The sequence below is a fragment of the Chelmon rostratus genome, chromosome 22, assembly GCF_017976325.1.
Source record: "Chelmon rostratus isolate fCheRos1 chromosome 22, fCheRos1.pri, whole genome shotgun sequence".
Classification (NCBI taxonomy): domain Eukaryota; kingdom Metazoa; phylum Chordata; class Actinopteri; order Chaetodontiformes; family Chaetodontidae; genus Chelmon; species Chelmon rostratus.
Window position 1 is genome coordinate 14,207,150 of NC_055679.1, and position 12,363 is coordinate 14,219,512.

The window sequence follows — 12,363 nt, forward strand, 5'->3', positions numbered from 1 at the left end:
GTCAATGCAATTTCTGCACACTCTTGTAATGCTGTACAGCAATTCTCACAGTCTCATTCGTGCACATGTTAAAGTTTTCAGTTTTTAAATTGGTAGGTAGATTTTTCAAGGTTTTTTGATCATTAATATCTATATAGTGTGCACATAAAACTGCTTCACGTTAGTTTTCTGACAGAATAAACACACAGAGTCACATATGTACATGTAACATTCACATTTCCCCCACAGGAATGATTATCCTTTCATGTGATCTCATTATATCAGATGCCTCAGTTGAATGTTATTCATTCAAGGTTCATGAACCAAGTCCTGATCACAAAGGCGAAAGCTTGAAAACTGGAGAGATGAGGAGATTTTCTTTTTTGAGAATTCTAATAAGGAGAACGAAGGTGAACATGAAAGATAGACGGAACCAAGCATGCGAGCAGGAAAGAGACGGATACTGAACAGAGTATCCAGAGCTGCCAGGAGAGCCTGTCTCTCTAGTGACGGCTCATTCACTGCGTTCCCAAGGTAACCAGTCAAAGTATTCACTCAGAACAATGGCAATATTACTAGCCTGTAATTTCACTGCACTGAAGCAGCGTGTGTGTGTGTGTGTGTGTGTGTGTGTGTGTGTGTGTGTGTATGCTGCATTATTTCACACGTGTGACAAACTTATATGTTGATTATGAAGTGATATGATGAGTGTGTTACACAAGACCATTATGTGCGCACTGTAAAATATAATGAGAATTAGAAAATACTCGCCGTGCATTTGTGTGTGTTTACCTGTGACAGGCCGGAAAAGCCCAGGTTGTGGCAGCCGTTGCAGGGTGTCAGGGCCTCCCAGAATCCAGTAGGGCCACAAGTCTTTTCAGCTTCGTCCTCCTCCAGGGCCGGAGGGAGAGGTGGGGTCGGCCGCTGTGAGCACAAATATGGAAAAAGAATAAATTCTTCGATTCCCAGATCGCCAAAGGTCAAAAGATCTACATGCCCTGAGAGGCTTAATCTGTATTATCTGAGAGCAAAGGACTGGGAATTGAGACAAAGCTGAAAAGAGAGATAAGCTTATTTATAGATTTAATATTTCATCTGCTATAATCAATATCTTTACAATAATGATGGATCAAAGGGGTCGCTCAAAGAGATTTATCACCCAGCATTGTTTCCAGCCACAACACGCAGAAGTGCTCAGCAAAAAAGCTCTAATAAACCCAACATCGGCTTCCTGCCCAGCACCAAATGACAGATGGACAAATACAGTGACTAGCTGGTGAATATTGTGGAGCATTTAGCAGCTTAAAAGTGAAATGTTTCTGTCAGATGGTGAAGACCATAACAGAGCTAAAATGAAAGTGAATGTTGGACTGTTGGATTTACCGGGTGGAAATAAGCACAACTCTGAATGCTCATGTTGCTCCATGTCTGCTGGATGTGCAAGCAAGTAAGTTTTCCTTAATGAGGTGATATTATGGTTGAAGTGGCTTTAAAAAAAAATCAAGATGCAGCACATTCATAAAACCATGTTAATAGTGTCGGAACAACAAACATCCATCCTTTAGTCATTTCATTTCATACTGGTTTTGTTTTGCTCTAAAACTGCAGGTTGGGAGCGTTTCAAGGATTTCACTGAAGTCTTGAGTTATTTTCTGGTTTATGTTTGTGTCGAGATGCTGTCACTCTTTAGTATATAAATGATAAACAATCCTGGAAACGCCTTTGCATTGCTGCTCTGGGTGCCACAACGAGTTCACCAGAAAGGGGAAAGGTGCAGGAACAGCAGAACTATAACACACACTCATGCACAATTCGTCCTTTCCTGGGGCACTTTGGCTCCCAGGAGCCAGGTGTGTGGGTGAGCACTGTGGCATGAGGTGTCAGAGGGCAGACACAGCCCACCTGATATCTCAGCGAACCATATAATGCAACCGAGGACACAGGTCACAGCAGATTACACAGACACATATCAGATATCACTGCAATGTCTGATATGTAACATCAGAGCAAAGAGAGAGCCGATGGAGGTGTGATGACAGCAGAAAAATCATGTTCAGATCCAAGCCAGACGGCAAAGAAAACAAGGTAAGGAGGGTTAAGAGGGGAACTTGAGGACATGTTAAAGACATGAAAAAGTGCTTGATGAGAAAGCTTAAGCAAGAAGAAAATTGTGTGAAATTACAGAGAGAGAAGACACCGAGGGAGGGAAGGACAGATGGGAAGAGCAAAAGCATCAGCGAGACTGGAGATGGAGGCAGAAAATGAAGCTGAAATCAAAAGGTCACCAATCGCTCCAGATTGCAAAGGGCCCTCTGCAACACTGGAATATTGATTGATGTAAAACGGTCCTCACATACACACACATGCTGCATTGTATGCATGGACAATAGAGATATATCCTTTCATTACAGTAAAAATCAGATATCAGCCTGCGTTCAATAAAAAGGACACCATTAATTATTCATTCCTGAAGACTGCATCACTGATCAATATTACATTAGTTGTCTATGTGAAACCCTTAAAGGGATAGAAACTCCCAAAATAGTAACCTATTACTTACATTAGGATTTTTTTTTTCTGTGTGCATTTTGAAGGCTTGTTAAGAACTGAAATTTGATGGAGGAAACCAAAAAACATCATGTGACCTGAAGTGAATTATAACCGAGATTTATGTCCCCACAAAGTCAAAAGTTTTCCTGCTGCCAGAAGACACTGCTGACCCCAGATTACCACAAACTGTCAGACAAAGAGGCCACTGACGGCAGATAGAGGCAGCGTGGAAAACACCATGAAGAGCCAGAACATTTTCACATCTAGCTCTGTGAATTAAGGGTCTGCTCTGATCAAACCAGAGTGGGTGATTGTTGTAACAGCGGAAACCAAGGCGGTTTTAGTTTTATTTCGTTCCTGTGAGTGTGAATGAAGTGTGTTTTACGATGAGTTAACAAGGACTGAGCCTGACAAAAGAGCCTTGATTTCAGAAGGTGTATGGTTGTTTTTTTTCTGTTTAAAAAGGAAAATATACACTAGAATATTTCCGAGGGTAAAAATATTGCCTGTTAAAAATCGGAATGAGCATCAAACATTTTAAACTCCATTGACATTTCTGACCTGCAAAACCTTAAGTTCAAGCAAAGGAGTGGATGTCTTCCCAATCAATACAGAATTAATCAAGATTAAACACGTGCTGGTTCCAGCCTCTCACTTATGAGAATCTGCCGCTTTTCTCTGTTTTTTATCATTGGAAATGGACACTGGATAATGGATTGGAACAAAATAAGCAATCATCTTGGGTTCAGGAATAATGAGATTAGTATTTTATTAATCTATTTCCTGACAAAATAATGTAATTAATCAATATAAGGCTAAATATTGAAAATAATCTTTAGTGGCAGCCTTTGTGTTCTTAAGGAAAATGGGTAAATTCAAAGATACTGTATGAAAATCATGACAAAAAATGACCAGTGTCAGTAAAACAGTGGAATTTTCTTCCAGAGACACATATTGGTTGAAAGCCCAATGAACACAAACACAGAAGAGTTCATCTGAATACAAGACACACACAAACGTGCATTTTCATTATTGCCGGGTTTATACACGATGAGTAACAAGGTGAGGTGGAAAGCCTGCGTCGCCGCCCTTTCTGTATGTGTGTGTGCGTCTGTTTGAGAGGCGCTGTCGTAGGTTTCTGCATGTTTTATTCATGTGAGATAGACACATTGAATCACATACTAATGGCTCCGGCCACATGTACAGACAGTAGCCTGGGGGCACATAAACACACACACACACACTGTGAATGTCAGTAATGGAATACAAATTGGTACTTATATAGAAAGAGAGAGACACAAGATGGATTGAGATAATTACAGCCCAAGTCAGAGGAGGTGTGTGTGAGTGTGTGTGTGTGTGTGTGTGTTCTCAAGGTACATGCATATGTGCGTAAGCCTAAGCAGGTTTGAACACCCGCTGCACTGTATGTAAACATGCCTCAGTTTGCTTTCATATAGAGCTTATGACAGACATGATAAATGATGATGAGCTATTGATCAGTGTCACAATATGCCGTCACTGAGGTGTGTGTGTGTGTGTGTGTTGCTGTATGCAGGTGAGTGAGACGGAGAGAGAGAAAAATAGAAACAGACATGCCCTAACAAGAAAGCGAGAAGCACAGATGCAGACAATCGCATTTCTTTGGATGCTTCTGTATGTGTGTGTGTGTGTGTGTGTGCGTGCGTGTGCGTGTGTCTTTAAAGGCTCAGGTGGGGGGCCAGTGTGATAGATGACCTCAGTGTCCTGGGGTGCGTCTGACTTCCTGGATGGTGGAATTGAAAAAGCTCAGCGCTGTGCTGGCTGTTAGAAATAAACTGCAGCTGTGATTCTCTGGCCAGCGAACACTGATAAAAGTCAGCTGTTTCCCCGCTAACTGGAACTCAAACCAATCAGGTTTAATCCTCCGTGTGTGTTACTGAGAGAGAAAACAAGTAGATACGCCTAATAATATTTCAGTATAAAAAGGCAGCAAATGAGAAGAAGCAATGTCATGAAAAACAATGTCTGCAGGCTGTGAACAGCTGTTTGAGCACAAATAATAATTACAATTCTAAACAAATTCAGGCAAACAACAAACAGAAGCTGTTGTGCCTCACCAACAACACGTGAATAGTCAATTGAACGAGCCAGCTCAGTAGCATCGGTCTGTCTGATACTGCCCCCTGTTGTCAGAGTAGACGAAGTACAAGCATTTATGATTATTACCTCTCACACATGCATTACTGTGACACATCTGGACCCTTCGTAGTGTGATAAAACCTCAAAAATTATCATGGGACGTGACATGTGCAGGGGAATGCTTTTAGCTGAACAGAAAACAGCCTGCTTTTATGCACTTCACTCAGCAGAAACATGTGGTCTGTGTGGGTTTTCTGTCTACAATGTCAGTCAACAGTCAGCTGAAATGTAAAAGCTGTGCATATGCACGGCACTGATAACTTAACACAAGATTAAGGTGTTCTTGTACAGACATTTAAAATGAAAGGTGTTTTGTTCAAATGCCACATCATGAGAGCAATGTATCTGAATGTTTGCACCATCTCTCTCTTGATAATTCACTTCATTAAAAAGATACAAAATGGTTTCTGGTGTTTTTATAATCTGTCATTAAGTGCTGTTCAGAACACCATAACTACAAGTAACAATGTTAACTATGGCTGCTATTAATGATTATTTTAATTGAAACTTAATTTTTATTAATCATTAATTGTACAGATTGTAAATAGTCAGAAAAAGGTCGCAAATTCTAATCACAAGCTCCCAGAATCCAAGGTGACATCTTCATATTCCTTATTTTGTCCAACTGCAGGGGTCCAAAAGGTAAAGATGTTCAGTTTACGGTGATACAACTCACAGAAAAGCAGTAAATCTCCACATTTGAGAGGCTGAAACCACTAATTGTTGAATTTTTTCTCCTGATAAGCGTCTATAACAATTACTCAAACAAAATTGTTGTTGACTAAGTCCTTAGTGACTCAAAATAACTTGACTTATTTGTCTTTTTGACTTCCAATTCAAGTTCTGACGTGGGCTGTGGTTAACCAGGCAGGGTAGGTGGGTGTAGTTAGTATATTTAATGAACATACTGAACAATCCTTACAAACGTCTGTGCCACCAACGTTACTGTTGCTGGATCCAACTTTTTATTTCATAAGAAAACAACACTTCTGTAAACTCAGGAGGGGAAGTTTACAAGACGCCCTTGAAGACAGGAGTGGACCCAGGACCAGGGATAACACAGCACTGTAATTTCCTCCAACACACCAAACTCCTTCAAATGCACCAATCTTGTGTCATAACTGAGCGCTGTACCTTGGTGACGCGGGTCAGGGTGCCGTTGGGTCGATCAGGGCGCTCCTCGTCAGAGAGCCGTCCGCTGCCAAAGCTGTCCATGGAGTGGGAGGAGATGGTGTGGCAGAGCTCCTCGAAGGAGTAGTCCCTGTCTCTGCACTTTTTGATCTCATGGAGCAGTTTGGACAGCTCACTTGTCACAGCATCGTCTGGGGAAGGGAGGAAGTTAGAGAGAGAGAGAGGGGAAAAGTAAGAAATACATCCAAAACATTCAAAGTTCCTTAAAGCATCAGTATGAAGCCTCAAATGGTAAAATAAGACAGACTGTACCACCAAAACAGACTGAACAGTACACAAGAAGAAGAAGACAGAACTAATGGTTGAAAAGCACCGCCCCTGACTCCCTTCTGCACTGCTGATGTGTTCAAAGTCGTATTCAGGCACATTCTGAGGAGCAAACTGTGCTAATCACTTTCTCTCACCCGCTCTAAGAGCCTCTGAGGTAATTATGGTATCTGCTGACAGTCAGTGAGGGAGGAGAGTGGATCAGCGGGAGCTCAGCTTGTTGCAGTTGCATATACACAACACAGGGGGCAGCGCTGGACAGGAAACATGTATATGGCTGTTCAGAGGTGTAGTACCTGTTGTTCTCCACTGGAGGAGCTGCTCTCCACAGCCAGATTTATATTGCATTGTTTGCCCACATTGCAAAAATGAATCATACTTCAAATGAAGTTTAAGAACATTTTTTTTCACCACATAAAGTCATTTATGTGAATATATAAATGCACAGCAAGCTACCTGAAATGCATTTTGGATGAAGGATAAATTATGCAGAGTTGGCCTACAGTATATTTCTTTCTATTTGAGATGTTGAGGCATATTTTAAAACATCTTCTGAATCTCATGCAAAATTAATTTTATTCCAGTATGACTTCTTATTTAAAATCTCTACTGCTGCCTTTGGCTCCTGTCTCGAAATAAAAATATAATTTCTACCACTTTGTCTTCATTGGTTTGAAATGTTCCTGGCGAGAAGACAATAAACATCTTGAATCTCAGTGCAAACCTGATTATTGTATTGCAGTTGTTGCATCATTTTGCACATGTGTGTTTTTACTCACTCTTGTGTCTGAGGGAGGGGGAGGCAGAGGGCGAGGGAACAGAGGTTCGAGGTGCAGGGATGGGACACTTGCGAACAGGTTCCTCCATGATACTCCTCCTCTCCATCTCGTCAGTCATATATTCTAAATGAGACATGGCGACAGCGCGGGAAACGGGTAAGAAGATGGAGAGCGAGGAGGAGAAAGACACACAGGACGGAGGGAGAATGTGATGGTGTCGGGAGGGTGGGGAAGGATGAAGGAGGAAAAGCATTTCAGAGGCATTTTACTGGATCAATATAATAGCACAGCCATCAGCATGGTAAACAGCTTGTGCTGCATTCAATTCGCACTTTTCCACGTACTGCAAATTCACTTCACAGCTTCTGCTAATAGAGCACTCTGCTGTTCGTAGAAGGGAAAGAGAAGAATTATGTGGGCAAAGAAAAAGAGGGAGTGGAGGAGAGAAAGCAGGCTCAGGTGTGGGGGCAGAAAATAAGTAGAAGACGGGATAATAAACTTGCTTACATAAGTGAGGCATTAGCAGTTGAACACACTTACAAGGTGAAGTCATGTGGAAGATTCCCTGCAGAGTCCTAATGAGGAAGCCTATTAATGTCAAGAAAGAGTGTGTTTCTCCAACTATGAATCTTGGCAGCTCAGTAATTATGATATACACCTATATTTGCATCCGATTACACTAAGTAGGGGAATGTGCATCAGAGGCAGAGGAAGAATGAAAATGCTTTGACAGTTTTATTGCCCTGTACTCATTCTTCAGCAGATGTTTCATAAACAGCAGAAGACGTACAACCTGGTGTCTCAGTGTTAGAGCTGAACTACTGCACTGCACCGTAGTACACGGCCAGTTGCTGCTTGCCAGTAAAAAAGTGAACTGTTAATAAATTCAAACAGTAGGATGAGTCATGCGCCGCAAATCAAATGAGAATCTATTCATAATTAGGTGCCTGTGGCAACCAGGAAGCCCCTCAGCTGCTACAATTGAGTAAATGACAGGTCTTTTGCTCTTTGAGTGTGTGTGTGTGTCCTTTTCCATCGCCTCTCCAACAGGAAATGGCATGCAGCTGATCTTTTTACTAAGTCACAGCTGTGTCCTTTTTCTCCCTCTCTCGCTTTCTTCCTGGCTCTAACAAACACATTCAGTCTGCTATTAATGCCGAGGTCCAAATCTCTGTTTCCCGACGCTGGTTTACTGAGATTGGGTTTTGATGACCGCCATTCCAGACCAATATCTACTATCACATGGATTTTTTTGACATTTTAAAAGCCACAAGTGGTCTATTCATGTATTTCTATCTTTTACTCTGGACATCTTCAAGTCTTTTAGTTTCATAAGTGCAGCATTGAATGAACGTATACAAATATTCAAAGGCACAAAAAGGCACACCGTCTGTTATTTGAACTACTCAGGGCTTGGAGCAGCAGAATGTAAAGGATGCTGGATGAAATTCAAGCAAAGAACACCTTTAACCTATTCAGCCTCACTGACCGACAAGTGATCAGTCAGTAAAAGGTCATCTTGTGCAGTCAAGCTTTGTTCAAACCCACCAAACCGTACTTTAAATTCCAGCGGCGCTGGCTTCCAAAGATATGAAATGTGTCAACCTGAATGTTGGGGAAATGTGTGCAAAATGGAAAGTGAGACATCTAGAGTGTTTCCATTTGGAGTCACGCAGCTTTAATGAAGAGCCGGAACAAGCTAATAGAAAATATATTGTATGTGATTAATTCAAATGTGGTTGTGGCTCACGTGCAGCTTTAAAGCTATTTGATGGGAAGACAATGGGGAAACGTGCAAACAGGTTGAAACACAGGGCTCATGCTGATGGTTTCTTCCCATTCTTAACACTAATTATGAAATCAGAAACTGGAATCACAAGTTACAACTTCGTTGCTGTGCCTGTTGCATCCCTGTGTTTTCCCTGGTTTAATGTCAGATTTAGATCTGTTATTTTTTAGCTGTGGCCAATGTGTAACATTCCTGGGATTCAGTTTGTGTTTCCCTTTCTATCTTTGCCTCCTACTTAAGACTAGCTAGCTGTTAATTTAGGCTCTGACATATTTTCCTCATCCTTCTTTCCCTCCATTTGTGTCTGGCCTTTATCTCACTCTCTTTAAATCATCTGTAACTACGTGCCTTACATAAACCCAGAGATTACACAAGGACAGATAGTGAAGGCCTCCAAGCCACAGATTACAGAGTTCATACTGAGCCTCATAATCACCTCAGGACAACACTGTCTTTGGAAGGTGCAATCTGGAGAATCTTTGGGTCTCCGGGGACTGCGGAGTAAAGTCAACCTAACAATCACTGGTCGCACACAAAACACACTGCAGTAAACATGAGAGCAAAAACAGGCAGGTGGGAGACGAAGATGAGGACGACTGAAGAAAGAAAGTGAAGATTATACTTATTTTACTTGTGCTGAAATAGACTGACCAGGTGCTGTAATGCACAAGTGCTCTTATGGATTTGTGATTTTAGTGTTTAAATGCATCTTAATTATGAGGCGGGCATTTAATTAGCATAATGCGACATATCACATTTTGATATCACATATGTCTTATTCTAAAGTACAGCTGAAAACCTTTAGGCGACAGACTAAAATTAATCAGCAACCCATTTGTTTATTGATTAATCATCGCAGTTACTTTGAAAATATGCCAAACAGCCTCTAATTTCATCGTCTGAAATGTGAAGATTTGTTGTTTAATCTGATGGCTGAATGAAACAAGGGAAGAGAATACTCTACCTCAGGCCATTTTTACTATATTTGCATTCTATAGACCAAAGGATTACTCAAGCAATTGAGAAAATAATCTGCGGGTTAATCGATAATGAAAATAGCTGTTAGCTGCAGCCCTATTTAAAAGCAAAATCACATTTTTTTCCCTTTCCTAAGGCGCTGTGGTACTTCCAGAAGAGAATATTTTGGCAGCTCCTATAAACATGCTAATTCCCACGGCATTCTTATACATTTAAACACAGTTGTTCCTCATCCTAGCAGCCTGGTTTTTATATAGAAAACTTTTAAATCTTGTTTCAATGTGACTAAATTCCCAAACCTGCAACTAGCAAAAAGCCTGTGTTCGCTAAAAATGTCCATATTCAAATTTCAGCCCCTGTACTGGAACCTGTCCAGTTCACATTTGAATGGACCGTACATATTTGGATGCAGATAATGTTGGACACCAATAATAGATTGTGGCTTAACCTTCGTAATAGTGTAAACAACGAATGGCAAGGCAGCCCTGATACATTTCAACAACAGTATGTAGTCCATGTAGAGTAATAAAAGTGACATATGTATAAAAATCTGTGTGCACAGCAGGGTCCTGCTGTTCCTGAATAACTGGTGCCAGCACACATCTTATACAGTAGCTACTGATGCTAAATCAGGGTTTTCAACAAATTCAATGTACAGCAGATAGAAAATATGCCACCGAGCACTCCATGTATGAATTAAAATGAAATGCAAAACAACGAGCAGCTATGAATTCTATCACAAATCAGGATTCAAGACGGTATTGTGGGAATATCAAGGGTTACCATTTATAGGGCTTGAGTTGTGCAACTCTCCCACTGCAGAAACTGAACACATACAGCTCCCATTGTTTCTCAAACAGAAGACAAACTTCCGGGAAAACAAGATTTCTAAATTGGATCACATCCGCTCTCAACAACGGTCACAATGTCAGACTCTCCATCCACATGCCAAACACACCTCAAGATGTGGACAGCCCTCGCACATTATTTAGCCTTGCCCAGTTGTATTTATACACAATTTACCTTAAATCACCTGCAGCCAATGCACAACAACTATCCACCAACAGAAAACACTTTCTCCTTCTACAAATGCATGAATTCACACGATAACGTCCAAAATACACACGTGTTAGAGTTCCAGTGTAGCTGCAAAGTTCAGGACATTTAAATCTCAACATCTGCAACTGTTCACACAAAAGCTTTAAATCTTTACGTGAAAAAAATCTGAATACTGCATCTATGATCTTCATGATGTTGTACTGCATTCACTGTAAGTGAGATTTCTATCTTTTGCTCTGCGATGACCCAATTTTTCAAGTGAAATTCATCTAAATCTAAATCTAAAGTGTGTGTGTGTGTGTGTGTGTGTGTCTTACCTTGGATAAGAGCAGTGATCTGCTGGGATTTCGGTGCAGGATGCTCTCTCAGGATCTCCAGAGCTGTTCTTCCCTGGCTGTCTCTCAGATTGGTCTCAATTCCTGAGAAATGAATAGAGTATAAGCATTGACACGCATGAACAGCGGGGCAAAGGTCAAACCACAACACCCATGACGAAGACAAACACACTCATCCTCGCTCAAAAAAAAAAACAAAACACACTGAACTTACAGTCATACAGGACACACACAGACCATATCCTGATCTGCTGACACACCCACTCAGTCACAAAACTCCAGTCAGCAAAAGATGAATAAGTTGCAGTTACCAAAAGATGACTGTGGGGTTTTATAAATTCATGAAGACCCAGGTTTTCCTGGATGAAGCAGCACTCACTCACACAAACGTGCAGGCTTTTCCCGGCGAGACAAACTAGCTCAACATTGTGCAAAAAAAAAACCCTAAAAAACATAAAGTCCTCCTTTCACTATAAGTCCTTTTTTCACCTGACTGTTAGCCTGTTTAATGCCTTCCTTGTGCTCATGGATCCAATTCAACATGAAAAATAAATGTCATTCTAGTCACTGCTGCGCAGCATAAGATATGAATAAAAGAAAAATGAATAAGAAGTGAGAGACAGCAGATTTAGACCTGATGTATTGTGCCAGTGCTCACTTTTTCACATGGTTTAATGCTTTTCTCTTCTTCTTCTTCATTTAATATAATTTTCACTTAATTTTTCCTTTTCGTGTTTCGTGCATTTATTGTAAATTCAAAAAAAGATAAATTACTGTAGGAACAATGAATTTGATGTTCAATGTTTATCGGTCAACGACATCAACACTTTAGGTTGATACCACGCTCATGTCTGTACAGTAGATTGAAAGCTACAGCCAGCAAATTATTTTAGCTTCAGCAAAGAGCAGAAAATAGAGGCAAACAGCTAGCCTAGCTTCATCCAAAGGGCAACAAAATCCAACAATTAGCACCTCCAAATCTGACTAATCAACAAAATGTATACTATCTTAAATCTTTACGAAGCAGAGTCAGGGGTCATGTGTCTATAATGCGAATTCTTGAATATTAAATGTTCATCTGCGATTTTCTGTAGTGGTCCAGTAAAATTTGTTCAGTACAGTGTACTGTAGTAGTAAACCACATGACATGATTAAGCTCCATTTGAGTCACAAAATGAAGAACAATGTTAACAACACAATACTGTTTGATTTGAAGGAGAACTTATTCTAACTGTCTATTACTCCTCCTGCTCTT

At 40.7% G+C, this 12,363-nt stretch overlaps 1 protein-coding gene across 2 annotated transcripts in view; it reads right to left on the reverse strand.

Moving 5' to 3' along the window:
* anks1b (ankyrin repeat and sterile alpha motif domain containing 1B) overlaps positions 1-12,363 on the reverse strand; it is a 225,274-nt gene that overhangs the window by 121,184 nt on the left and 91,727 nt on the right. For both annotated transcript variants that reach the window (XM_041963585.1, XM_041963584.1), the window contains exons 7-10: positions 11,091-11,192; positions 6,948-7,070; positions 5,845-6,032; positions 772-903 (exon numbers count right to left, since the gene is read on the reverse strand). In XM_041963585.1, the coding sequence (XP_041819519.1) occupies positions 772-903; positions 5,845-6,032; positions 6,948-7,070; positions 11,091-11,192 (545 nt within the window). The remainder of the gene's footprint in view (positions 1-771; positions 904-5,844; positions 6,033-6,947; positions 7,071-11,090; positions 11,193-12,363) is intronic.